The 24,851-nt window shown below is 54.1% G+C and overlaps 1 protein-coding gene across 2 annotated transcripts; it reads right to left on the bottom strand.

Annotated features, from left to right (window-relative positions):
- Positions 1 to 585: 585 nt before the first annotated feature.
- Positions 586 to 24,851, bottom strand: FGD2 (FYVE, RhoGEF and PH domain containing 2). 2 transcript variants are annotated; one of them, XM_047859734.1, is made up of 16 exons: positions 24,606 to 24,851; positions 21,132 to 21,363; positions 19,289 to 19,369; positions 17,984 to 18,132; positions 16,118 to 16,274; positions 15,763 to 15,901; positions 14,929 to 14,987; positions 14,518 to 14,664; positions 13,747 to 13,839; positions 7,181 to 7,260; positions 7,066 to 7,096; positions 6,497 to 6,589; positions 5,751 to 5,882; positions 2,663 to 2,809; positions 1,370 to 1,516; positions 586 to 1,032 (listed from the first exon to the last, which is right to left on the bottom strand). In XM_047859734.1, the coding sequence occupies exons 1-16, from the start codon at positions 24,671 to 24,673 to the stop codon at positions 817 to 819; spliced, it is 1,971 nt and encodes a 656-aa protein (XP_047715690.1). In that variant the 5' UTR covers positions 24,674 to 24,851; the 3' UTR covers positions 586 to 816. The 2 variants fall into 2 exon arrangements, with proteins under 2 accessions (XP_047715690.1, XP_047715691.1); XM_047859735.1 differs by lacking the exon at positions 24,606 to 24,851 and adding an exon at positions 22,607 to 23,044.

Here is a 24,851-nt window from a genome sequence, read left to right as displayed (position 1 = left end):
GCTCCCACCTCAGGACCTTGGCACTTGCTGTTCCTTCCACCCGGAATGCTCTTCCCTCTGATATCTGTGTGGCTCCCTTCCTTATTTCTTTCCTTAAGGATTTTTTTTTTTAATGTATTCTTAATGTTTATTTATTTTTGAGACACAGAGAGAGAGAGAGAACACGATCAGGGGAGGGGAAGAGAGAGAGGGAGACACAGAATCTGAAGCAGCCTCCAGGCCTGAGCCGTCAGCACAGAGCCTGATGTGGGACTCAGACTCACAAACCACGAGATCATGACCTGAGCCGAAGTCAGACGCTTAACCGACTGAACCATCCAGGCATCCCTTCTTTGGTATTTTTTGAAGGTCCCCAAGTGATGCTAATGTACAGCCCAGGCTGAGAACCATACTGGTGACCAACAGTCCTGGGTTATCTGGGACTTTCCAGGTCTTAGCGCTGTTCAGTCCTATGTCCCCAGCACCACCTCAGCCCTTGAGCAAACAGGGATGCTCAGTTACCCCCTCCCCAAAGGAACAAATCCACGTTTTCTGAATTCCAAGTCAAGACACACGGTCTGGGCACTGACGACTGGAAATCAGTCGTTTGTTTGTTTTTTAAAGTTTATTTATATTTTTAAGTAATCCCCGCACCCAACATGGGGCTCAAATTTACGGCCCCGAGATCGAGGGTCGCATGCTCTACAGACTGAGCCAGCCAGGCGCCCCTGGAAATCAGCTATTTGAAAGATCAGCTTGGAACCGTGGATGACAGAGGTCGCAGGGTCAGCCCGTGCCGGGAGCCGGACTCTGAAGGGGAGAGCGGCCAGCTGTGGGTCAGTCAGACAGGTCCCCATCATCGGGCCTCCCGGGGCTCCAGCCGCTGGCCGCCCGCTCCACGGCCTTCACCCAGCGGTCCCTCAGCTCCTCGGTTTCAGCCTTGAAAGTGTAGAGCTGGCCTGACTGTTGCAGCTGGAAGAGCCGGGGGTCTGCCTGGGTCCCAGCAGTCACCTGGTAGCCCAGCAGCGGGATGGAGGTGTGAGCCCGCATGTCCTGGGAGGGGAGGAGAGAGCCATGGGCCGCCGTCTTTCTGTTCAGCCCCAATGCCTCAGACAGCCGATTTGAAGGTGATAGCCACGTCCCCACCGCTCACTTCCCAAACACCCACGAAGCAGGTGGACTGCCGGGAGGGCATCCGGGAAGAAGAGGACTGGCTGCCCGCTGGACAGAGTCTGGGCCCAGCTCCGAAAGCCACTAACCCTGACGGGAGGGAAGCACGTCCTCACTGGGGCTCAGGTTCCTCCTCGGGCACATGGGGCCAACAATACCCCCCCCATACACATATGAACTGCGAGAAGGCCAAGGTCTGGGAGGCGGGCGGTGGCATTACCTGAGGGGCAGCGTAGATGTAGAGGACGAGGGGGTCATCCTGGGGGATCACGCACCAACCCCGGGGGCCACTCTTGCCCCACTTGTCCCCGACCAGCTGCAGGAAGCTGCACATTAGGCTCTGCTCCGACCCTGCCGCAGACCCTTTCTACAACCAGAGACGGAGGCTGTCAGGGAACGGAGCGCCCACTCTGTGACAGACGCTGGTTTGGGGGCTTTGACAATCACTATTTCGCAGCCTTGGGGCAACGCTGTAAGGAGGGGTTGCTCGTCCCTGAGCCTCAGAGAGGTCCCGTCGCGGGCCTGTGGTCACACAGCTGGCCGGTGGCAGGGCTGCGGTCCAAACCCGGCCAGCCGGAGCTTGGGGCAGGTGCCAGGAGGGGCTTCTCACCTGCGAGTTGCCCCAGGGAACAGAACGGGGGCCTGAGAAGCGAGTGGGCCTGTGGCCTAGCGGGCAGGGAAGGCACGAGCAGGGAGTGGGGAAAACTGGAAAGCGGGCAGAGGTCCACGGAAGGGAACCACCTTGAAACCTGGGAGCTGTGTTCAGCTGGAATGGGGGGAAGGGGTCTTCTCCCACCTCCCTGGGACGGTGGGATGTCAACCTGGCCTTTAACCAGGCAGAGGGGCAGTGGTGGCCAGTGTCTGGGCTGGGGAACATTGTGGCAGGAAGTGAACGAGGCTCGTGCCCCACAGGTGTCGACTGGCAGGGAGGGAGCAGCTTGGGGAGCACCTGTGCGTGTGGAGAGTGGCTCCACCAGCCCCAAGGCAGCAGAGAGAACATACGTGGCAGAGGCCAGACAGCTGGCTCCTAACTTGCTAGGTGACCTCGGATAAGCTGCCTCTCTGGGCCTGGGTGTCCATGGGACAGGTCCCTGAAGTCCCTTCCACTTAGAATGGAGTTTCCACTCTGCCTCTTTCCAGAAGTGGGACCCTGACCTGCAGCCTCAGTCTTCCCATCTGTGAAATGGGATCAGAGACACCGGCTCTCTTCACCTCCGGAGACTTCCGGGGCAGGGCATGGGCATACAGACAGGAAATGTGCGGAGAGGTCGTTGTGATTATTGGATGGGACCAGAGGACAGGTGGAGAGTCCGGATGACAGCCTAGAGCCAAAGGTTGCTTCTGTTTGGTGACAGGCCCAGCTCTGTTTGCGGGGGAAGGGGAGGGGTGCCCAGGGGCAGAGAGGAGGATGGGAAATGTGAACGCAGCTGGCTTGTTCCTTTGCACCGAGGACGGTGCCAGCACGTGGCGGGCGCCTGCACACGGCTGCTGGGTGGAGATCCTTGGCCCTCACCTCCAGGATGCCCCGCCTCCTGTCCTCCTTGTCCTCGGGGAGCACGTTACCGGTGAGGAAGGTGTAGCAGTGGAAGCAGACTCTGTTGGGCCTGTTGTCATCGTATTTGAGCTCAGCCCGGTAGTCGGAGCACTTGGCACACACCACCTGGGGGGTGAGGCAGGGGAGGACCGCGTCTGTACCCCGGCCTGGGGGGCGGGGGCATGAGAGCAACCAGGGACAGGAGGAAGACAGAGCAAGCTCCGGGAGAGGGATGGAGGCAGAGACAGGTGGTCCCCTGTGCTGGCAGAAGCCCCGGGGCCTGGAGGCCACGGCACGGGGGAGGGGAGAGCTCAGGCTCTGGGCTCCCCCAGCCGGGGGCTCGAAGGCAGGTCCCCACTGCAGGTGCCTCTTGATTCCGCCTTCGTAAGGGCGGCTGTGAGTCCCAGGGGCTTCCCTGCACACACGGCTGCACCTAATCGCTTCTCCAAGCTCTCTCTCCCCTCAGCATCTCACCTGGTTCTCCCACCGCCCCACCAGGTGGAAGCGCTGGGGCTGTCATCCCCTCCCGACAGCAAGGGACTTGCCGAGGGCCACTTGGCTGGCCCTCCACATACGGGACAGGTATTTAAAGCCCCATGGTTTAGCTTTAGGATTCGTGCACATTTTGCATTCCACTCAATCCTAGAGTCAAGCATGTTTTCATAGAAAAATAACAGGCTGAGGGGCACCGACGTCAGCTCAGGTCACATGATCTCACGGTTTGTGGGTTCGAGCCCTGCGTCGGGCTCTGTGCTGACAGCTCAGAGCCTGGAGCTTGCCTTGGATTCTGTGTCTCCCTCTCTCTCTGCCCCCCCACCCCGCCTGCTCACGCTCCGTCTCTCTCTCTCAAAAATAAATGAACGTTAAAAAACTTAAAAAAAAAAAAAAAAAGATGAGCTGGTCGTTCTTGCCAGGAAGACCCAGCATGTGTACTCTGTGGAGCGGGGCCCGCCCCGAGCCCAGCCCAGAGAAAGCCCCCAGACAGGCCAATGTGGGTCATGCTGGGGAGGCCAGGAGAAAGAGGCATGACAAGACTCAGGGAGAAACGTGGGTGCCGCGGGATGTAACTTCCAGGAAGACTGGGGTGTCACGCTGAGCCCGGGATGTGGGATTGGAAGCGGGGGCCAAAACACAGAGACGCGGGGGCTCGTCTGGGTGCCCAGCACAGCACGTGGCCCGGGAGGGACCCACAGAAAGCCTGGTCCGCCCCACCCTCACCAGGATTCCCGTCTGGCAGGTGGGGAGACAGAAACTGGGCGCCCAAACCACTGAAAGAATGACTCACAGAATACAAAGGTAGGTGCGGGCAAGGGAAACGCTGAAATTGGGCCAAGGGGCTCTCACGTAGCCCCACACGGGGGGGGCTTCAACGACCTTGGGAGTATTTTAATTTATTGAGATTTAAAGTGTTTACACGGTTAGTGTGTATTTATTGTCTCCTCCACCGGCTTTTTATTTTGAAAAACTTCAAACCTACAGACAAATTGAAAGAATAGCATAGGATACTGCCCCCATCACACTCACCAATTGCTAACATTTTTGCCACATTTGCTTCATCTCTCCCTCTCTATCCATGTATTTTTTCCCTGAATCGTCTGAGTGCAAATTACAGTCCTCATGACACCGCACCTTCAAATATGTAGCTGGCATCTCCTAAAAACAAGGGCATTTTCCTGCCTATTCATAACGTCATGATCATACTTGGGAAATTTAGCATCGATACAATATTACTATCTATAGATGGCTCGTGATCAAATTTCCCCGACGTTCCCCAGAACGACCTCTGTGGCTAGTTTTGTTTTTCCCATCCACAATCCAATTAAGGATCATACATTTCATTTTTTTTTTTTTTTTTTTTGGTCAGAATGTCGTCTTTCTTCCATGTGCCTTGAAGGCGGGTACATAGGTATCGTTATTCTTTGTGCCTCTTTGCATTTCTTAACTATTTTTAATAACTTTTGAGGAGGTACTTACAAAGTCGCAAGTGTGAATTGACCCGACCCTTCTTTACAGACGCGAGTCACCAAGAACAGTAGCTAATCCCCAGATCCTGTCCATTAGGTTCCGATACAACTTGTCACTTACATCTGAACACAGGTGTGTTCCCAGTCCTAGAGATTTCCTTTGTGTCCCAATTGCCATTTAAATACATTTTGGGGACACCTCCCTGACTGGCCCCAACCTGCCAGGCTGGTCTCCTGTCCCCTGGAGGTCATTAAAGACTGAGGTTGTAAAGGGCTTCTCTGTTTGCAGAGTAAATGGAGGGGGTTGTGATGTCAACAGAGAACAGCTCAAGTACAGCAGGTGCTTAAAAAGCAAAGCAAAATTTGTCTCTGATAACCCTGCCGGAGCTGGTAAGAGAGTGGACAGGCTCCTCCCTCAATCAGCTGGTGGTTGCTCCTCTGAGTGAGCCCCTCCTGAACTGCTGAGGAAGGAAAGGAGGAGAAGGAGAGGGAAGGCACTGAACCTTCTTTGTTGAGTCCTCACTACCACCCTGGAGGTAGGTGTTACAATCCCCACGGTACGAGTGAGGAAACTGAGGCACGGTGAGGAACAGAACTGACCAGGGGCTGGAGCACCGAGGGCTTGCCAGCAGAGGAGGGGACAGACAGTTAGCCAGGGTCGGTTAAGAAGACAGGAAAGACAGGCATGGGGCTGATGAGGTGGTGGGCTTCCCTGGTCCGCTTCCCTCGAGGGGCTGAGGGGTGTGGACGCCCCGCCTGGAACGGGAACCCATTTCCCGGTGCTGGGTCTGGGCTCTCGGGAAATGGTGGTACAAACAGGAGCTGGCAGGGCCAGCTTTGGGGCGTGTCTTGAGCACATCGTCTGGCCTCTCTGAGCCTCGTTTCCCCATCTGCGGAAGGGGGATGACGAGCCCCTGGTTCACGGGTGGGCACCGGGAGGTCCAAACACTCACATCCCTGGCTCAGAGTCGGCACCTGATGCTTCTGGGCTGCGTGGGTGGGAGCCCGCAGAGTTGGCGGGGAGGGGAGAGGGGCCCCGGGGCCAGGGAGGGGAAGGCAGAGGAGGGACGGGTGGAGGCAGGGGTGATGGCGGGACGACTCACGTAGCCGCAGGCTCGGCAGTGGTGGCGGCGGCGCGTCAGGGCGTTGAAGGGCTCCTTGCAGCGCATGCACATGGTCACCATCTTGTCCCGGACCCACTGTGGCGCCCGGAGGCCCAGCTCCTCAGACTGCAGCTGTTGGGCAGTAGGGTGGGCACTCCGTGACCCCCTTCTGGCCTCGCCCTGGGGCCCTCTGGCCACCTGCTCGTGGCAGGGGTCGCGTGTGCCGTGCTTCCCAGCAGCTTCCACATGAAGCTGACCGAACTGACAGACTATATGCTAGGTCAGTCACTATTACTCCCCTTTGACAGGTGAGGAAACTGAGGCCCAGAGAGGTCAAGGGACTCAGCAAAGACACCCAGGAAGCCAGAGTTCAGAACTCAGATTAGAAATCAAGTCACAGACACTCTCCCTCTCCCCCCGACCCCCCACCTTCCCTTGGTCTTACATTCCTCAGGCACGTTCAACCCAGACCTGTACCACCCGACAGCCTGAGCTGCGTAGATGTGAAATCCTTCCTAGGGATAGTGGCATATAGAAGCTCCCAAAGGAATTTTTTGCTAATGGGAGAAGCTTTGGCACTGAGTCTCTGATGTTTGGGGTGGGTGGGCTTTCCCTGGTCCCTTTGAATCACTCCTGGTGGGTGACACTCCCCTGCCCTCCGAGCCGGGCTGGGCAGAGCAAAGTGAGGGAATAAGCGTGTGTGAGGCTGGTGGCTCCAGTGAGGGACATGCAAAGGCTTCACTTACCTCCTGCTCCTGGGTGTCTCCCTCCGGGCCCTGGACCGCAGCCTTGAAGGTTTCGTTCCGCTTCTCAATTTGGTCAATGGCTGCTTGGCAGGCCTGAGGGGGCACGGGAGGTGGTTGGGTGGGGGGACAGGGAGGGCTTGCTCATCTGTCCATCCATCCACACCGCCAACAGACATTGCTGAAAGCCTACTGGGTGCCAGGCACTGGATTCTCAGCACACACTGGCTGACTCAAGGGAAGAGAGACTGTTAGCCCCAGGTGACAGATGTGAAAACTGAGGACATTAAGTGACTTGCCCAAGGCCACCCAGGTAGGCAGGGAAAGGCAGCAAGATTTGAACCCAGATCTGATTTCAAACTACCACAGACCGACTCCTGAAGAAGCACAGGGAGCAGCTGGGCATGCGCCCGCGCACGCGCGCGCGCGCGCGCACACACACACACACACACACACACACACACACACCTGCCCCCCCACCATGAACATGTACACGCACACCCCACCCTCCCCCTCAGCCTGGGTGGGTAGTGTGGGGTCAGAATCCTAGGGGCCCCGGATCGTTCTGATACCTGCATCCAGGAAATCATTTCCTCCTGGGACCTGCTCGGAAAGTGAACACGGTGTTGAGAGGAGCCCCTCCCAGTTTTCCCGCCGGGCCCATCCCCCCACCCCCTCCCCGCCTACCGCGCTTGTAGCTCCAAGGTGCGCTGCTTCCCGGACACCAGGAAGGAGTGGGGGAACTCCGCATCGGTCAGCTCCCGCACCTGCTCGGCATTGGGAGAGAGAGGATTCGCTCAGGTTTGTCAGCCCCTGCCCCCCAGACACCGCGGCGTGGATGGAGGCGGATTGTGCCCAAGGGACGATTCAAAATCGAGGGTCGGGCATCGCAACCTTGTCCAAGGCCTCCCTACACCCGCGGAACCAAGCAAAGGCACCCGCAGCCAGGCTGCACTCTGAGAACACGGGGTGTCAGGGCTCCTGGAATTTTAGCAGCGGCTAAGTTGGCCCAGTGTGAGGTAGGAGTGACAGTTCCTCACAAAGGACTCGCCAGAAACGCAAATTGGGTCATAAATTGGGTTTGGGGACACAGCTTTTTCAAGAGCAAACCTAAAGCCTAGAACAAGACCCTCTACCCCACACAGTGAAGGAAGACATTGGTTGCCCAATGCATAGAACCCAACAGACCCCCCACTTCTACTGCCTTTCCCTGTCCCCTTGTCCCAGAACCCCACAGGTCCAAGGTCATTGTGAAGGCTGCCAGTCAGACAGCGCTGACTATGTCCCGGCCACTGAGCTCAGGGCTTCTCCACACCTGTTCCCTTTTTATTCGCACAACTGCTGAACCCACTGATCCACCCTAGCACTTAGCCTCTACACGCCTCTCGAGGACAGCGACAGGCAGCGAGAGTCTTGCATAGCTGAATCTGGTCAGGCCTCTAGGCTCTCTGCCAGTTTACAGGAAATATGGGGGACCGCGGGACACGTTGATGACACCACAGGGGTGCAGTCGGCAAAATCCAGACTGCGCAAAACGCTCCCAGGGAAGGAGCTGGTTTCTTCAATTAACAAAGGAGAGAAAAGAGGAAAGGGATGTGTAATGGATTAGAAGTGATGTAAGAAACATATCACAAACGATTCAAACAGATCGGCTGTGAGAAGACATTTATGAGACAGTCAAGGGAAACCAAAGGATCTTAATATTATTAAATAATTATTATTCATTTGCCAGATGTGATAACAGTACCGTTGTCACCTTTTATGGCAAAAAAAAAAAAAAAAAGACAGTCCTTTCTCTTTCAGACACGTACTGTGCTTATAGGTGAAATGATTATGCATCTGAGATTTGCTCTTAAATAATCCAGTGGAAAGCGGATTAGGAAGGAGACTCCTGAGGAAACAAGGCTGGTTTGGGGTTGACAACTGTGGAAACCGGGTGATGAGCGTACAGGGGTTCATTGTACTACTTTCTTGGCTCAAAAATGCCTGTAATAGGAACTCCCAGAGTCTTACAAGCCACTCCCAGAGTCTTACAAGCACAGACCTCTTCCAAGGCAGTGTGGAGAGAGAGAGTCACAAAGGGAAACTAAGACATAGACAGGAGCCCTAGTGTGGCAGAACTTTGTTGTTCCACTGACACTTGAGACTCTCTGCTGGCTCCCTGCCATGTGGTGACCAGGCTTTTGCCCACTTTCAGGGTGGCCCGCCGCATCCCGGAGAACAGTGACCCTGGGTACATCCTGCCCCACGTTAGGTCTCCTTCACCTTCAGGCCCACAGAATCAGTCTGTTCCCTCTAGGAGGGGCCTGATGTGGTTTGGACTCAAACTCTTGGCAATGGGGAGGCTCCGAGGGTTTATACCTGGAGCAGCGGTTGGAGAGGTGTCGGAGAAAGCCCCTCCCGCAGCTGTGTGCAAGGGGACGAGGGGCCGGCCTACACCTGGGAAGAGAGAACGTTTCTCCCTGGGGGACAATATCGGGAAATCGGGCAAGACTCCATGACTAATGGAGAGAGAGGGGAGAGGGGGAAAAAAAGAGAAATCTAAGGTTTGGGATCCAGAGCTAAAAAGAAATATGATGCTTTTAGTAGAAAAAGGGGAACCGAGGGGAGCTCCTGGCCTGAGACTCCAGGATCCCCTCTGCAGAGGGGCAGGATGGAAGCTTCTGGAAGCCAGTTCCCAGGCTCTGCTGTGTCCAGTGTCAACCACTCCCCAGGTCTGGGCCGGTTCAGGCCCCTGCTAACCCCTACGGTGCCTTTGTGCTAATTAGAAAAAGACACCCCTTCTTCAAAACGCTTTACTGACATCTGTTGGCAAACTGGCATAATGTTGAGGTTTTGTTGGAACAAGTCGCTTGACTGCCATCTGCCGGACAATAAGAATTGTAACTAAAGGGGCACCAGAGTGGCTCGGTCAGTTGAGCCCCAGACTCTCGATTTCGGCTCAGGTTATGATCTTGAGGTTTGTGAGATGGAGCTCTGCGCTGGCAGCGTTTGGCCTGCTTAGGATTTTCTCTCTCTCTCCCTCTATCTCTGTCACCCCCCCCCCCATCTCTCTCTCAAAAATAAATAAATAAAAACTTAGAAGTAAGAACTGTAAATAGACAATCCAGATGAGATTTGCTCATCTTAGGGGAGGCATGCTGGTGCAGTGCCCAACCTGCACAGTTGTACATGGAGACTCTGGGTATGTGTGTGCCTTTATCCCTTCCTTCTCCCCAGGCTGGCCTCGTGCAGGACAGCACAACATTAGGACCAACTCAGACCTTGGGGAGAATCAGCTGGTGAGAACTAGGCCTCCCCAATATCCAGAAGGGAGGAGGCGAGGGGGTCATAGACTGGTGGGAACCATCATGGTGATCAAAGGCCAGAACTGCCTTAGACTTCAGACTCAGAAAATGGTTCCTGCACAGAAGTGGACAGGCGGATAGCTCTGTGCCCGCCCTGCCTGAACCATTCAAGAGAAGGTGCTGTGTGGCCAATGGAACATCAGACACGCTGTGCAGGGAACGTACTCGGTGGGACTGGTAGGCACCAGGAACCCGGCACATACTGACCCCTCAACACATTCTCTAAGGGTCTGATGCTGTCAGTCCTCTCTCCGTGTATATTCTCTTTATGACTCTGTTTTGGCCTCTCTATTTCTTGGCTTTTCTCTCTGTCAATCTCTGCCTCTCTTTTTCTATGCCTGGGTCTCTGCCAGCCCTGAGACAAGGCCGCCTGTCTCCACTTCTGTCTTGTCTGTTATTCTCCTTAAACATGCCTTTCTCAGTCTCCCTCACCAAGGCTCCCAGACATACAAGCCTGCACACACACCCCGGCCTCTGGGACATTCTGAAGACTGAGGAAGGGAAGCTGGATGTCCCAGGGTGAGGGGCTGCATTCATAAAAGACCTCAGTCAACTCAGGCACAGGGAGTGCGCTGGAATGCCCACAGGCTGCCCAGGTCCCTCTACTGGCTTTCATTACCCTCTTAGGCTGTACTCATTTCCAGGCCCCTTGACTGGGCCCCAAATGCCAGGCAAGCCTAGTCGGGAGCAAGGGCAAGGCCCTCCTGCTGAGGGCTCTCTGAGGCCCAGGGGTTCTCCAGAGGACGGAGGGTCCTGGCTCAACTCCTACCTGAACCTCCCTCCTAGGACAGGTCCTGGGAGAGGACAGGGAGGTGGTGATAGGGCTAAGAGATGGAGAAATGGAAGGGTACCAGGACAGGCCGGACCTGACCTCTGCTTCTCCCAGCCCCAGCCCTCAGGGCACTCCGGGACTCAGGAGTGATCAGAGAGGAGTTGTCAAGAAGGTTCCCCCCCACTTACTCCACTATGCCTGCGATTCAGCGTAAGTTTGCCCCTCTGAGTTGAAGCCTTAACAGGAGGCAGTCCAGTACGGTGATTAGGTACAGGGGCTCTGGCCGCGGCTATACCTGGTTTGATCGCTCAGACCAGGATTTGCTGTGTGACCCCCAAGCAAAATATAACCTTTCTGGGCCTTGGTTTTCTTTTCAAAGGCTTTTAATTTTTTTTTAGAGCAGTGGTAGGTTCACAGCAAAATTGAGAGAAAGATACAGAGATTTCCCGTATACCCCCTGCGCCCCCACACACAGAGCCCCTCCATTATCAACACCCCCACCAGAGCGGCACATGTGTTAGAACTGATGAACCTACGTTGACACAGCACTGTCACCCAAAGCCCATAGTTTCCATTAGGATTTACTCTTGGTGTAGTCCCTTCTGTGGGTTTGGACAAATATGTAGTGGCATGTATCATATTGTATCATACAAAGTAGTTTTTCACTGCCCTTAAAATCCTCTGTGCTCCACCTACTTATCCTTTCCTTTCCACCCCTGGAAACCACTGATCTTTTGTCTTTTCCAGAATGTCACGTAGCCTTTTTTTTTTTTTTAATTTTTTTTTTTTTAATTTTTTTTTCAACGTTTTTATTTTATTTTTGGGACAGAGAGAGACAGAGCATGAACGGGCGAGGGGCAGAGAGAGGGGGAGACACAAGAGTCGGAAGCAGGCTCCAGGCTCCGAGCCATCAGCCCAGAGCCCGACGCAGGGCTCGAACTCACTGACCGCGAGATCGTGACCTGGCTGAAGTCGGACGTTTAACCGACTGCGCCACCCAGGCGCCCCTCACGTAGCCTTTTCAAACTGGCTTCTTTCACTTGGCAAAATGCATTTCAGCTTCTTGCACGTCTTTTCATGGCCTGAGAGCTTATTTCTTTTTATCACTGAATAATATTCCATTGTCTAGATGGACCATGGTTTATTCCTTAATTTTTTTTAAATGGGATTAACTACAGATATACTCACATGCAGTCTCGTACGTAGTTAATTCATTGGTAGGGATTCACCGAAAACGATCTAAAGGTCCCTCAGCGGTGGGTTGGCTGAACCAACAAATTCCAGTACTTTCCACACACTGGGATACTCTGTGGCTACACGGAGGGTAGGAAGCTGGTATCTTACTCACGTGCAGCAATCACCAGAGTTAGCAGTTAGTTAAAAAAGCAAAGTACAGGGGATGCCTGGGTGGCTCAGTCGGTTGAGCGTCCGACTTCGGCTCAGGTCAAGATCTCTCGGTCAGTGAGTTCGAGCCCCGCGTCGGGCTCTGTGCCGACAGCTCAGAGCCCGGAGTCTGCTTTGGATTCTGTCTCCCTCTCTCTCTGCCCCTGCCCCTCCCCTGCTCATGCTCCGTTCTCTCTGTCTCTTAAAAATGAACAAATGTTAAAAAAAAAAAAAAAGCGAAGTGCAGGATGGTGTCTATGAAAAACAGTTTCACTGGTTATGCGAAACAAAAGTGAAAAAGCAGTAATAAACATGTTATTAGTTTGTGTAGGTAACAACTGCCTCTGGGAGGCCTCATAAGAAGCAAAGGCTATCTAGGGGCGCCTGGGCGGCTCAGTCGGTTAAGCGTCCGACTCTTGATTTCGGCTCGGGTCATGATCTCACGGTTCCAGAGATAGAGCCCTGTGTCAGGCTGTGTGCTGACAGCATACAGCCTGCTTAGGATTCTCTCTCCCTCTGTCTCCCCCTCCCCCACTCGTGCCCACACACACTCTCCCTCTCCCAATAAATAAACATTAAAACATTTTTATATAAAATTTTTAGATAAAAAAAAGAAGGAAAGACTGTCTCTAGGAAGGGGGACTAGAGGATGGAGTGGGGAGGAGACTTTTCACTGTATATATTTTTTATATTTGATTTTGGAATATGTATTATCTTTTTAAAAAAAATTTTTTTAATGTTTATTTTATTGTTGAGAGAAAGAGACAGCATGAGTAGGGGAGGGGCAGAGAGAGGGAGGCACAGAATCTGAAGCAGGCTCCAGGCTCTGACCTGTCAGCATAGAGCCCGACACGGGGCTCGAACTCACGAGCTGTGAGATCACGACCTGAGCTGAAATCGGACACTCAACTGAGTGAGCCACCCAGATACCCCTGTATTATCTTTAAAAAAAAAAAAATTTTTTAACGATCTTTTTTTTTTTTTTTTTTTTTGAGATGGGGGGAGGAGCAGAGGGAAAGGGAGAGCGAAAAGCTCAAGCAGGCTCCATGCCCAGCGCTGAGCCCGACACGGAGTCCGGCACTTAACCAACTGAGCCACCCGGGGGCCCCTGGAATGTGTGTCATCTATATTTTTAAGTAACAAAAGTGTGATTTTTAAAAGGAAAAATCAAAATTGCAAGGGAAAATAACAGTCCCTACACTGCAGGGATCCCGGGAGAATCTGATGGGATGATGCAGCGCCCAATCCATGGGGCCATGTTATGGGCTGCCCTCCTCGCTCATTTGTGGCCACCTCTGGATGGGGACATGACACGATCCAGCAGCTGAGCTGACAGTGTAGACCCTTACAATTCCAAATCTGGCCTGCGGACGTGCAGCAGAAGCATCACCCGGGGGTGATGCCGAATCTTGGGCTCCGCCCCGGACCTACTAAATCCGGACCTGCATTTTAACAACACTCCCAGGGGACTCATGCATGTATTAAAGTTTTCAAAGCACTGTTGTAGAGGGTAGGGAAAGCAGAGCGAGGCCAGGACGGGGTGGGGGGCACTGCCCCAAAGAGTGGGCCAGGCCTACGGGAGCCCACAGGGGAGACCTCCAACCCCAAACTTTCCCACCTCCACGGTGGCCCAGGACCTACCAGATTAGGGTTCCTGGGTTGAGAACGCAGCGTGGTCCCTCCTGCTACTCCCCATACTCAATCCACCTCTAGGATGAAGCCTGACGGTGGTTGGGGTGCCTCTCACTCACCTTCATCCCGGCCACGTCGATGCGGGTCCTCACCTGGAAGTGGGCGCCCACCTGGATGACCTTGGGCACACAGTACAGCAGCATGTTGTTGAACTGCAGGAGAAACAAACGGTGAGCGCGTGCGCAGTGGCGGGGCAGGAAGGGTGGTAGGGCGGGGCTTCCCTGGCGGTGGGCGGGGCACCACTGTGTCTCCCTCTCCTCTCGCCACACTCTGGGCTACTCACGGGAGTCACAGGTGTGATGATGAAGGGGTGGTCTGGCCCCTAATCCACCTAGGACTGTCACTGAAGGGCCGCCATATCTGTGGGCATCAAACTCACAAGGACTTTCTAATGGGGGCTCAGGGTGGCGAGGGCTCCCTCCTCCAGACCTCCGGGCAGGACCAGTTTCCAGATTTCCAGGAGACCCCCTGGCTTCTTCAGTGCAAATCTGGGCAGTTCTTAACAGTAACCTAATTCCTTCCTGCTATGCATTCCCTAGAGCACAGATTAACACCTCAGAGTTGGGAGCCAAACAGTCTGGGTTCAAAATCTGACTCTGTTGCTTCCCAGGGCCTGTCTGGGAAACCCCTCAGTCAGAAATCCCTGAGGCCTAGAGGCAGCAAGGGACCTGTCCCAAATCACCTGGATGCCAAATCAGGGAAGGACAGAGAGGCGGGCTCTTCCCTGTTTCTCCTGAGGTGCCAGGTAGACACCAGGCAGGCAGGACCTGGGGCAGTGTGGCCCTCGGACTTCCCTCCCCATGCGGGATGGGCCCCCCAGCATCCCCTACCAAGAAAAGGTAGCGCTCCATGGGGTCGCTGCGGCGAAAGGAGATCTTGAGGACAGGGCCTTCACGGAGCAACGTGTTGGAGGGGTCTACTATGTCGTCCTCGAGGCCCAGGCGCTGGTACACTTCCCACAGGTCCTGTAGCCGCTCCTGGGACAGGGGGTGCACCCTCAGCCAAAGCCGGGCAGGGCCCACCTGCTTCTGGAAGGTTTGCCTTGTGTGGACAGGGACGGGATGGGAAGGGGAGGACAGCAGCGGGCCAGGTGTCATGGGGTAGGATCAGGGGATGAGCAGATAGAGACCTGGGTGGGCTGGGGGAGGCTGAGAGCTGCAGGGAGGAGGTACAGGGCCCCCGCGGAGGCCTGCGGTACAGGGCCCCACGCCCACCCCCGCCCAAGAGGGCCGGCAGCTCACCATCTCAGTGATGGCTGAGTTGGAGTGCTGAGCGGCTGAGAAGATCATGTCGAGCGCTTCTGAAGGGGGATGCAGGGCCAGCATTATCTCCTGAAAATCTGGGGCTGGGGGCTGAGGCAGGAAGTCCTTGAGGCTTACCAAAGTGGCCTAGGGGGGCTGCCATGAGTAACCATAGGAGCAGCCTTGACTGTGTAGCCTGGCACATGAGATGTTTGGATCATGGGGGCCATTTCCCACCGAGAGTAGAGAGAGTGGACGCCACTGAAGACAGGGCTTAGGCGTCTGTGACTCTCATTGCTGGCCAAACCAAGCCAGACCCAGAGGGTGCTTTGGAAAGACCATGGGTTTTGGCATAATACAGGCATAGCTTCAGATGCCACCCCCTGGGGGCGCCTGGGTGACTCAGTCGGTTGAGCGTCCAACTTTGGCTCAGGTCATGATCTCACGGTTTGTGGGTTTGGGCCCCGTGTTGGGCTCTGTGCTGATGGCTTGGAGCCTGGAGCCTGCTTTGGATTCTGTGTCTTGCTCTCTCTCTCTGCCCCACCCCTGCTTGTGCTCTTTCTCTCTCTGTCTCAAAAATAAATAAAAAACATTAAAAAATTAAAAAAAAAAATGCCACCCCTGCCCCTTTCTGGCTGTGTGACCTTGGGCAAGTCACTGGATCTCTCTTGGCCTGATGTCTACCAAAAAAAGGTTAGTGGTAGAGATAGTGTCTAAGAAGTGCCTGATAGCTGATAGTCATTCCAAGCATGTTAGCAGGTGTTCAATAAATAAATGGGAGTCGCTCAGGCCTCCCCAGCTCCCTGGATTTCTGGGGGGGAGGGGTGTCCTCACTCTGAGCATCTGCCCGGTCTGGGGCTTGGGCTGGCAGCTTCTGGATGTATTCCTTGAGCAGCAGCTCGTAGCGTGGGATTCTCTGCACAGGTTCCAGCATGTGGTGCTGCAGAGTGAGGCTGCCGGAGGCCTCGCTGCTCTTGGGGAAGAGATGGGGAGAGGAAGATTGGAGGCGAGAACGGAGGAGGGGGGGGGCAGGCTGCCCCAAGGGCCACGGGCATGGGCAGGGCAGGCTGATGCCGGAGCATGTGCACACAGCTGAGCCTGGAGGTGGCCAGAGTCACTCAGGGAGACTGAGCCCGTGCACACTGGGGGTGGCAATGCAGGCTCTGTCCCGCCCCTCACCCAACCTCACCTGGATGCGGGTGATCACCTCCTGGAAGGGTGCAGACTTGTCAGTCCAGGTGGCCAGAAGCTCGGCGGCTCGCTCAAAGTTCTTGACATACTCACTGTACATCTTCAGGAACGGGGCCAGTTTCTGGATCACGTCGCCGATGCGGGGGGTGGCTGTCCTGCAAGAGGGCCACCTAGGTACTGCCTTCAGCCTGAGGACCTCCTCTCTTGACTTCAGGCAGGGTCAGGTTAGGCCAGGCTCTCTGAACTCCCCATAACAGTCTTTCCCCTGCACCTCTGGGTGTAGGCATTCGCCCAAATGTGTACGGTCCAACCTCCCTTAGACCTTGAGCCCTGGAGGGCAGATGCTATTCTCTTCCACCCCAAAGACCCAGCGTAGTGTTGGGCCCACAACACGTATCCAGTAACCACTCAAGGCCCCCAACGTGACAGCAGCGAGGGCCACGTGCTAAGCACTGCTCAAAACATGCCACATGTCTCATCTCATTTAACTCTGCAAGAGATGGTCACTGGTCCATCTTAGAGATGAGGAAATTGAGGCTCAGGAGATAAGAACGGATCCAGGGTCATCCTGTGGTAAGGCCCGAAGGTCAGCCCAGGGACCGTTACAGCAGAGCAGTGAGGGGCCGCGATCTGGAGCTGGCCTCCCTGAGTTTGATTCCTAACCGTTCCATTTACTTTAGCTGTGTGTTCTTGGACAGGCCACCTACCCTCACTGTGCCTTCCTTTTCCCACTGGAAAAAAATGGGAATGATGCTAGGCATAGGGTTGTCTTTAAAAACAAAAAAACCCCACAGGGGCTCCTGGGTGGCTCAGTAGGTTAAGCGTCTGACTTCGGCTCAGGTCATAATCTCGCGGTTTGTGGATTTGGGCCCCGCATCAGGCCCTGTGCTGACAGCTCAGAGCCTGGAGCCTGCTTCGGATTCTAGGTCTCTCTCTCTCTCTCTCTCTCTCTCAAAAATAAAATAAACATTAAAAAAAAATAAAAAAAACCACACACAAACCAACATTTTACTGTGAAAAAAAAAAAAAAAAAAAAAAAAACGTCAAGCAACCATAAACTAAAAAGAACATAATAATGAACCCCTATGTATCCATCACTGGATTTAACAGTTACGGACATTCCTCTCTGTTGAAGAATTTTATTTTTAAAAAAAATTTTTTTTAAACGTTTTATTTATTTTTGAGACAGAGAGAGACAGAGCATGAACGGGGCAGGGGCAGAGAGAGAGGGAGACACAGAATCGGAAGCAGGCTCCAGGCTCTGAGCCATCAGCCCAGAGCCCGACGCGGGGCTCGAACTCGAGGACCGCGAGATCGTGACCTGAGCTGAGGTCGGACGCTTAACCGACTGAGCCACCCAGGTGCCCCTCTGCTGAAGAATTTTAAAAGACATGCCGGACGTCATGGCATTGCTTCGGCAAAATGTATACAGCGAGTAATTTCATCACCAAACGCTACAGTGGTCACCTCTGAAAACGAAGACAGTTTCTTGCGTAACCATGATCACGTAGCGGGCTGATTTGCAAATTAGAGGAGTGATAGTAACATTAATAGGTGTGAAGCCCAGGGCCGGGCATGTAGGAAGCCCTCAGTCAGCGAGGGCTATTTCCACTGCCTCCTAAGTCACTCAGCCTAGCAAGGACCTGATCTATCCCCTTCCCCAGAACACACACACACACACACACATACACACACACACAGCCCCTCAGCACTCATCTGTCCAAGCCCCTTACTCTGAGGACAGACACAGACCGAGCCCAGAGGAGGAGACTGCCATGGCCACGCAGCAAGGCCTCGCAGCAATGCACCCTGACCTGGCTGGGGCAGCGGTCAGGGGGCCTCAGGGCTCCGTGGGGGACCTCACCAGTCGTCCAGCCGCCACTGTAGCTCCGGGAGGAAGAACTGCGCATGGAACTGGTAGATGGAGGAGATGTTGGAGAAGATGAGCCTCACCACGTCCTCGGGGAAGGCCTTGCTGCTGCGGGCCTCCCTCAGCAGCTCCTGGAAGAACACCTGGAACGGCCACTGCGGTCACTGGGCCTGTGGCAGAGAAGAGCCACCCACACAGCAGCCCAGGGGGAGACAAGCACAGCCCAGGGGCTTTAGCCCCCCCCCCCCCCCCCCCCCCCCCGCCTAGGTTACTGAATGCTTTCACCTCTTCAGTCTCCCATCATCCTCGAAACAACCTCAGGAAGAGATAGGGAGGGTTGTATTCTGGCCATTTTACAGATGGGCAAATGAAGGCCTCCAGACTCAGACACACTTGGTCAGAGAGGCTGGCAGCTGGTGAGTGTCAGAGATGGGTCCATCTTGCATCTGTCAAGGTCTTGAACTTCGCCACGCTAAAGATCCTGCTCCTGGGGCGCCTGGGTAGCTCAGTCAGTCAGTCGAGCATCTGACTCTTGACTTCAGCTGAGGTCACGGTCTCACGGTTCGTGAGCTTGAGCCCCACATCCGGCTCTGCGCTGATAGCACGGAGCCTGCCTGGGATCCTTTCTCCTCCCCCCTCTTTCTACCCCTCCCCCCCTTGCCCTCTATCTCTCTCAAAATAAGTTAAAAAAAAAAAAAAAAAGATCCTCCTCCTGATTTCCAAATATTTAACCCTGTTAAGAAAGGGTGAAGGGGGGCGCCTGGGTGGCTCAGTCGGTTAAGCGTCCGACTTCGGCTCAGGTCACGATCTCACAGTTGGTGAGTTCGAGCCCCGCGTCGGGCTCTGTGCTGACCGCTCAGAGCCTGGAGCCTGCTTCACATTCCGTGTCTCCCTCTCTCTCTCTGCCCCTTCCCTGCTCATGCTGTGTCTCTCTCCGTCTCAAAAATAAATAAACATTAAAAAAAAAAAAAAAAAAAAAAAAAGAAAGGGTGAAGGGATAATAACGGTGAGGGTGTCGAGCATTGGGGTGACAGATGAGGCATGGGGACTGGAAGGATGTGTGCACTCTGCTACACGTGAGGCCAGCCCCAGCGCTGGGGGTGAAATGGCAAGTGGCATTAATGCTACTTCCTGACTTCTGCCCTAACTTCGGCCAACGGGGACTGAACGCCCTAGAATCAAATCCCAGGCCCTACCTCTCAGCTCTGGTGAGGTGCACAGAAGGCAGAGCGGGGGCGGGGTGAGGAGACCTGGGTGCTGGAGCTCAGGGCAGGATGAGGTGGTATTCTGGCCACTGACCTGGTCTAGCAGATGGAGGCGTGCCACATAGGCCTTCTCTGTCTCCAGTAGTTCCTGGACGATTCTCTTTTCCTCTGGCATCTGTGGGGGAGGGGAGGCCGGGGGGGGGAGGTTTGAACAGGAGGAGAAGGAGAGACACAGTTCTTGGTTTCCTCTGTTGGGGACCCCAACGTAGTCTCCAAAGATGCCCCAGTGAGCGCCCACCTCCCGACACTCATGGCCTCCCACAATGCATCTGGGCCGGCGCTGGGGTCGCTTTAACAAAGGATGGGGCAGGAGTGAGGTTGTGCCAATTCTGGGTCTAAGGCTTAAGAGGCCTGGAAGCTTCTTGGGAGCCATGAACCACCACTTCTGGAGGTCTGGCTGATAGAGAGGCCACGTTGAGGCCCAGAGACTACATAGAGAGAGCCAAAGGCCCAGCAATGCCAGCACCGCAGCTGAATCCAGCCTTCCACTGTCCCTGCCCAGGCACCAGGCTTGAGAGTTGAGCTACCTTGGGCATTCCAGCCCCGGCCACCATCAGACCACAGCCACGTGAGAGACCCTCTTATGGACTGAATTGTGCTCCCCTCCCTAAATCCATATGTTGAAGCCATAACTGCTAATATGACTGTATTTGGAGATAAGGCCTTTGAGGAGATAATCATGGTTAAATAAAGTCATAAGGGTGAGGTCCTAATCCAATTGGATTAGGTGTCCTTATAAGAGGAGGGACAGACACTAGGAGACTATGTGCATGAGGACACAGTGAGAAGATGGCCATCTATAAGCCAAGGCGAGAGGCTTTGCCAGAAACCAACCCTGCCAGCACCTTGGTTTGGGACTTCCGGTCTCCAGAATCGCAAGGAAATATATTTCTGTTAAGTCACCCAGTCTGTGGTATTTTGTCGGCCCAACCTGACTAAGACAAACCCCAAGTGAGACCAATAGAAAAACCATCCATACGTTCTGGTCAATCCACAAAACTGTGAGAAATAATAAATCGTATTCGGCCACCACATTTTGGGGTGCTTGTTACGCAGCAACTGGTAACCGCAACATACTACTGTGATCGCCATTCCTATTTTATAAAGGAGGAAACAGGCACAAAGAAGCTACAGTGCTTTGCCCAAGGTCACACAGGAAGCAGAAGAGCTGGGGTGTGATCACTGGCAGTCTGGCTCCCGGGGGACACAGTACCACGCAGCCTAGCCCTTGAACTCCACAGACAAGGAAGCTGAAATGCAGAAAAGGGAGGTGACCTGTCCAGGATCAGTCTAAGGGTAGGATCAGCACTAATCTCTATCTCTAGTTTGGGATTATTGCCTCTTGTGGTGGGTAAACTGAGGCCACTCCAGGGAAGGATGCCAGGTTCACAGAAGCTGTGTGGCCTTGGACAAGTCTTTAAGCTGTCTGAGTTTTATGGGGTTATTTGTTTTTTTCTTTTAGAGACAGAGTTGGGGGGGGGGGTAGAGAGAGAGAGAATCTTAAGCAGGTTCTACTATGCTCAGCTTGGAGCCCGATGCAGGGCTCGATCCCACGACGCTGGGACATGACCTGAGCCAAAGTCAAGAATTGGATGCTCATCTGACTGAGCCACCCAGGCACCCCTAAGCCACCTGAGTTTCAATGTCTTTGCCTAAAAAACTCCTACGGTGAAGGGAATGTGAAACAATGGAACAATGGGGTGAACTGTAGGCATGTAATCAAAGGCTGTTAAGGGAGTAGAATCTAGCTTTCAACTGATTTCTGGTGACATAAGACGCCTGCTTGGAGAAGTGCTGGTTTGGGCTGGGAGAGAATTTGCAGGGAGGTCCGTGGAGGGGTCCCCCAGCTCCCCACATCCGCTCCAGCCCTCAGGCACCTGCGTCCCTGGCCCAGGGTGGATCTCGGGCTGGCAAGATTTCCTCCAGGCTCCACTGGACAGCTTGTTCTTCAGGGAGTTCAGGTACCTCCTGCTGACTGTCCTGGGCTCAGACCCCAGGCTCTCCCCAACGTGGGACTCCTTCCATGGTTCTGCAGACGGGGTAAGGCTGTACCCGGGGAGGTGACGTTCAGCCTCCAGTTTGGAGACTTTGATTGCTGCTCCTGGAGTCCTGAAATGAACAGAACAGATCTGAGAGTTTCCTGTCTGCAAAGTAGGAAGAAGACTAGCACTTCCCTGGTCAGGGATTTAGGAGTGATCAATGCACATCACAGGTGTGAAGAGGCCCCTGAGTGCCTGGCACTCAGGAGGAGTTTGCTAAGTAAAACATCCACTTCCTTTCCACCGTCTTCTTGGAGGGAACTCCAGTTTACAAAATGAGTCAGCGTAGACTCGTTTTGTTTTCTGGGAAACTACATACTTCCCTGTTTAAAATGCCAGGAGGAACCCCTCTTTCTGCATATAGTGTTTTTTAGGTGGCCACAGGTCACCCTCACTTGTACACCTCGTGTCTGTTTTAATGTTAAGTCTCTGCAGCAGGAAAGGCCCTAAAATCTTAGGAGAGAAGGAGGGAGCCATGGAACACTCTAAGGGGAGGGCAGGACTGCTAAAGCTGGGACTTTGCAATGGGAGCCGTGCCTTCCACACCTCTAGTGGGTGGGTGGAGGGTGGGGGGAAGCCAGTCTGGCAGCAATTCCCTGTTCCTCCCGGGATGGGCCTTTGAAGGGTATCTTTGAGTGCAGGGTCTACAGGCCAGCTAAAGTATTTAGTAACCTTCACTGAGTTATAGCCCACGGTTTGGGTTGTGCTCATTCCCTTTAGTATGGAAAGGCTTGCGATGAGACAGCTAGTCTGGGCAATGGAGGACCGGACAGGTACAAAATCTCCAAAACTCTGAGACAGGTTTTCATTACTCCAGCTTTGCAGCTAAGGAAACTGAGGTACAGAGAGTAACTTGCAGCACAAGTAACTTGCAGCGAGGGGGTGGCAAAGGTGGAGTTCAGATCAGGCATCTGATCCCTAAACTGCCCCTCCCCATCTGGGTCGAGAAGAAACAGGTCCAGCGGGTCAACATGTCTGCCCCAAGTCACTCAGCTAGCTGGTGGCAGAGAGGATTGGAACCCGGTCCCCAGTGGCTCCTCATGGGCTCCTCCACCCTTCTCTGGCACCTCAGGGCCTGGTTCCTCAAGCGGAAACAGCTGGGCCTCAGGCTTTCTGTTCTACATTTGGTTTCAGCTTTTTCATTTCCCTTGCATTTCAGCACTTGCATTTCCCTCCAAGTGCGCCAGGCCAGCTTCTGTTTCCTCTTCCCCCCCTCAGTTTCAGATCAGCTAAGGGGCTGGAAGACCTCACAAGAAAGCCAAAGCCAAGGCTGCTGGCACAGGGCCTCTCACATGATAAGAGGTGACTCTCACCCTGCAGACAAGGCCTCCTCTGACCCCATTCTGGTCTGAGAGCTGCCTCCTCTTGCCTGGTGTGGCCTGGGCACAACACACCTGCTGAGGGTCTCCACTGAGCGTGCCCGGCATGTTGAGGGAGGTGGTGCTCTCTCCCCACACAGAAGGGAGCAGGGGGTGGGGGTGGGGGTCCAGGAAGGTGGTGCCTGGAGCTGTCCTTGGTGCTGAACAGAACGTGCTTGGCAAAGGACTCTGGGAGAGTCAGGGTAAGGTCCCTGGCTCAGGAAGCTGAATTGCCCTCCTAGGTCCACATCTATGCCACATCCACCTTGAAGGCCACAGAAGTCTTCGTCTGCTCTGAGTGCCGTCAGCACTCAGAATCTAGGCTTCACTCAGGATATCTATTGTCTATGACTTGGCATCATAGTAATTTCATGAGCTTGGCATCCAACGACGAAAATCATCCCAGCAGGGATCAGTCTTTCGGCTCCCGTGTCTGCTACAGTTCCTGTGTGATGCTGTGTTGTACCAACCACAGCCCCTTCAGGACTGAGGAGCTCTTCTCCCCAGTTGTTGGTGGTATGGTGGCCGACTGCGAATTGCCCTCCCTAGAAGACAACTGCCTCATCTCAGGTCAAGTCCACATCCAATGACTAGCCCATGTGGAGGTATAAAGACCCATCCCTTTGCCTCACTTAAAACGACTTGAGGGACATCTCAGCTTCAGAGCAACTTGGAACAGCCTGAGGCCTCTATTTCAAGTGCACACAGTTCAACTTCTCCCTATGCTGTATCCCTCGCCCCAACAGGTGTTGTTCCCAAAACTATCCCCAGAAGCAAATTTCTATCTTAGAGTCTATTTCCAGAGGGACCTAAAACAATCCCTCGCACAGTCCTGGGCTTAAGGATTGCCGGCAGAGTAGACTAATGTCACACACAGACACACTCACAGACACACACACCATCACCACCACCGCTGCCAGGGCCTCCAATGACCTCCACACATCTGGCCCAGTTTTTTTTTTTTTTTTTCCCTTCAAATGGAAGCCCCTACCCACGAACTTAAAGCTTTTTAAGCCCGCTCGCCTCTCTGTGCACCCATTGTCTCATCTATAAGATGGGAATAGAAACAGAACTACTCTCAGGAGGCTGTTAGATAATTAAATGAATTAAGTAACAAAAATCACATAGAAAAATGCCCCAAAGGTAGGCTGATGATACATCCTGGTTTGCCTGATACAGGCTCAGCTTTTCCTATTGCCCTCTCCCTTCTGCCAAAAAAATTGAATGGCATCCACTTTCAGTTTTAATTGTACCCTGAGTTGAATGATAAATTATATGGTTGTCCTACTTATAAGGAGTAAGTGCTTGATAAGTATTAGCTAGTATTTCCAATGGGTGGAGTCCTGCAGCCCAAACACTGTTTGGTCCGCCCACGCTCGCTCATAACTACACACATCTGGACTCTCCCCAACGTATCAATATACGCACTCTTGGGGCGCCTGGGTGGCTCAGTTGGATAAGCACTCGACTCTTGGTTTCGGCTCAGATCATGATCTCACAGTTCGTGAGATCAAGCCCCGGGTCAGTCTTGGTGCTCACAGCACAGAGCCTGCTTGGGATTCTCTCTGTCTCTCTATTTCTGCCCCTACCCCATTTGCATGCACGTGTGCTCTCCCTCTCTCTCTCTGTCTCAAAATAAGTAAATAAACATTAAAAAATATACACACACACTCTCACTGCTGCCCAGTTCCTAGTGCCCAATGACACTGCCTGATGCTGTGACGAACCCAGGCACTGCCCAGACAGGAGGAGGTGTCCAGGAAGGGCCCAGAGAGAGAACTGCTTGCTGTGAGGCCCCACGGCAGTCCTGGCCCTGATCCTCAGCCTGAAGACTGGCAGAACATGTGCTCCAGGGCCTGGTAGTGGGCAGAGGGGGGCCCAGGGTGGGCAGAGGAGCTAAAGGGAGGCCACCAGTCCACCCTGGCGACCCTTCCCACCCCCCTCCACCCCATACCTGCTGTTCTCAAACACAGTCACCAGACTGGACACAGATGCCAGCTTCTCCTTACTCTCTTGCTCCATTCTGCAGACCTCCAGGGTGGTCCTCAACTACCCCTGAAGCAGAGAAGGTGGCCTCCAACGGCACCCTCAGCCACCCCCACCCGGGGTCACAGATGGGCTAAGGCATCCTGGAATGTGCTCCAGAGGGCTCAGGAGGCCTGCTCCCAGCTTCAGAGTAAGAAGGAGGAAGTGGTCCCAG

The sequence above is a fragment of the Prionailurus viverrinus genome, chromosome B2 (assembly GCF_022837055.1).
Source record: "Prionailurus viverrinus isolate Anna chromosome B2, UM_Priviv_1.0, whole genome shotgun sequence".
In the NCBI taxonomy this organism is placed as follows: Eukaryota; Metazoa; Chordata; class Mammalia; order Carnivora; family Felidae; genus Prionailurus; species Prionailurus viverrinus.
The sequence above is the reverse complement of the archived record's forward strand: the minus strand, read 5'-3'. Positions and strand labels throughout refer to the sequence as shown.

Coding starts and splice junctions, on each gene's coding strand:
- FGD2 (XM_047859734.1), bottom strand. CDS start 24,673: ATGGAGCAAGAGAGTAAGGAGAAGCTGGCATCTGTGTCCAGTCTGGTG. Junction 19,370..21,131: donor ACCCTGGGCCAGGGACGCAG/GTGCCTGAGGGC, acceptor CCTCCCCCACAG/ATGCCAGAGGAAAAGAGAAT. Junction 16,275..17,983: donor CAGTGGCGGCTGGACGACTG/GTGAGGTCCCCC, acceptor GCCCTCTTGCAG/GACAGCCACCCCCCGCATCG.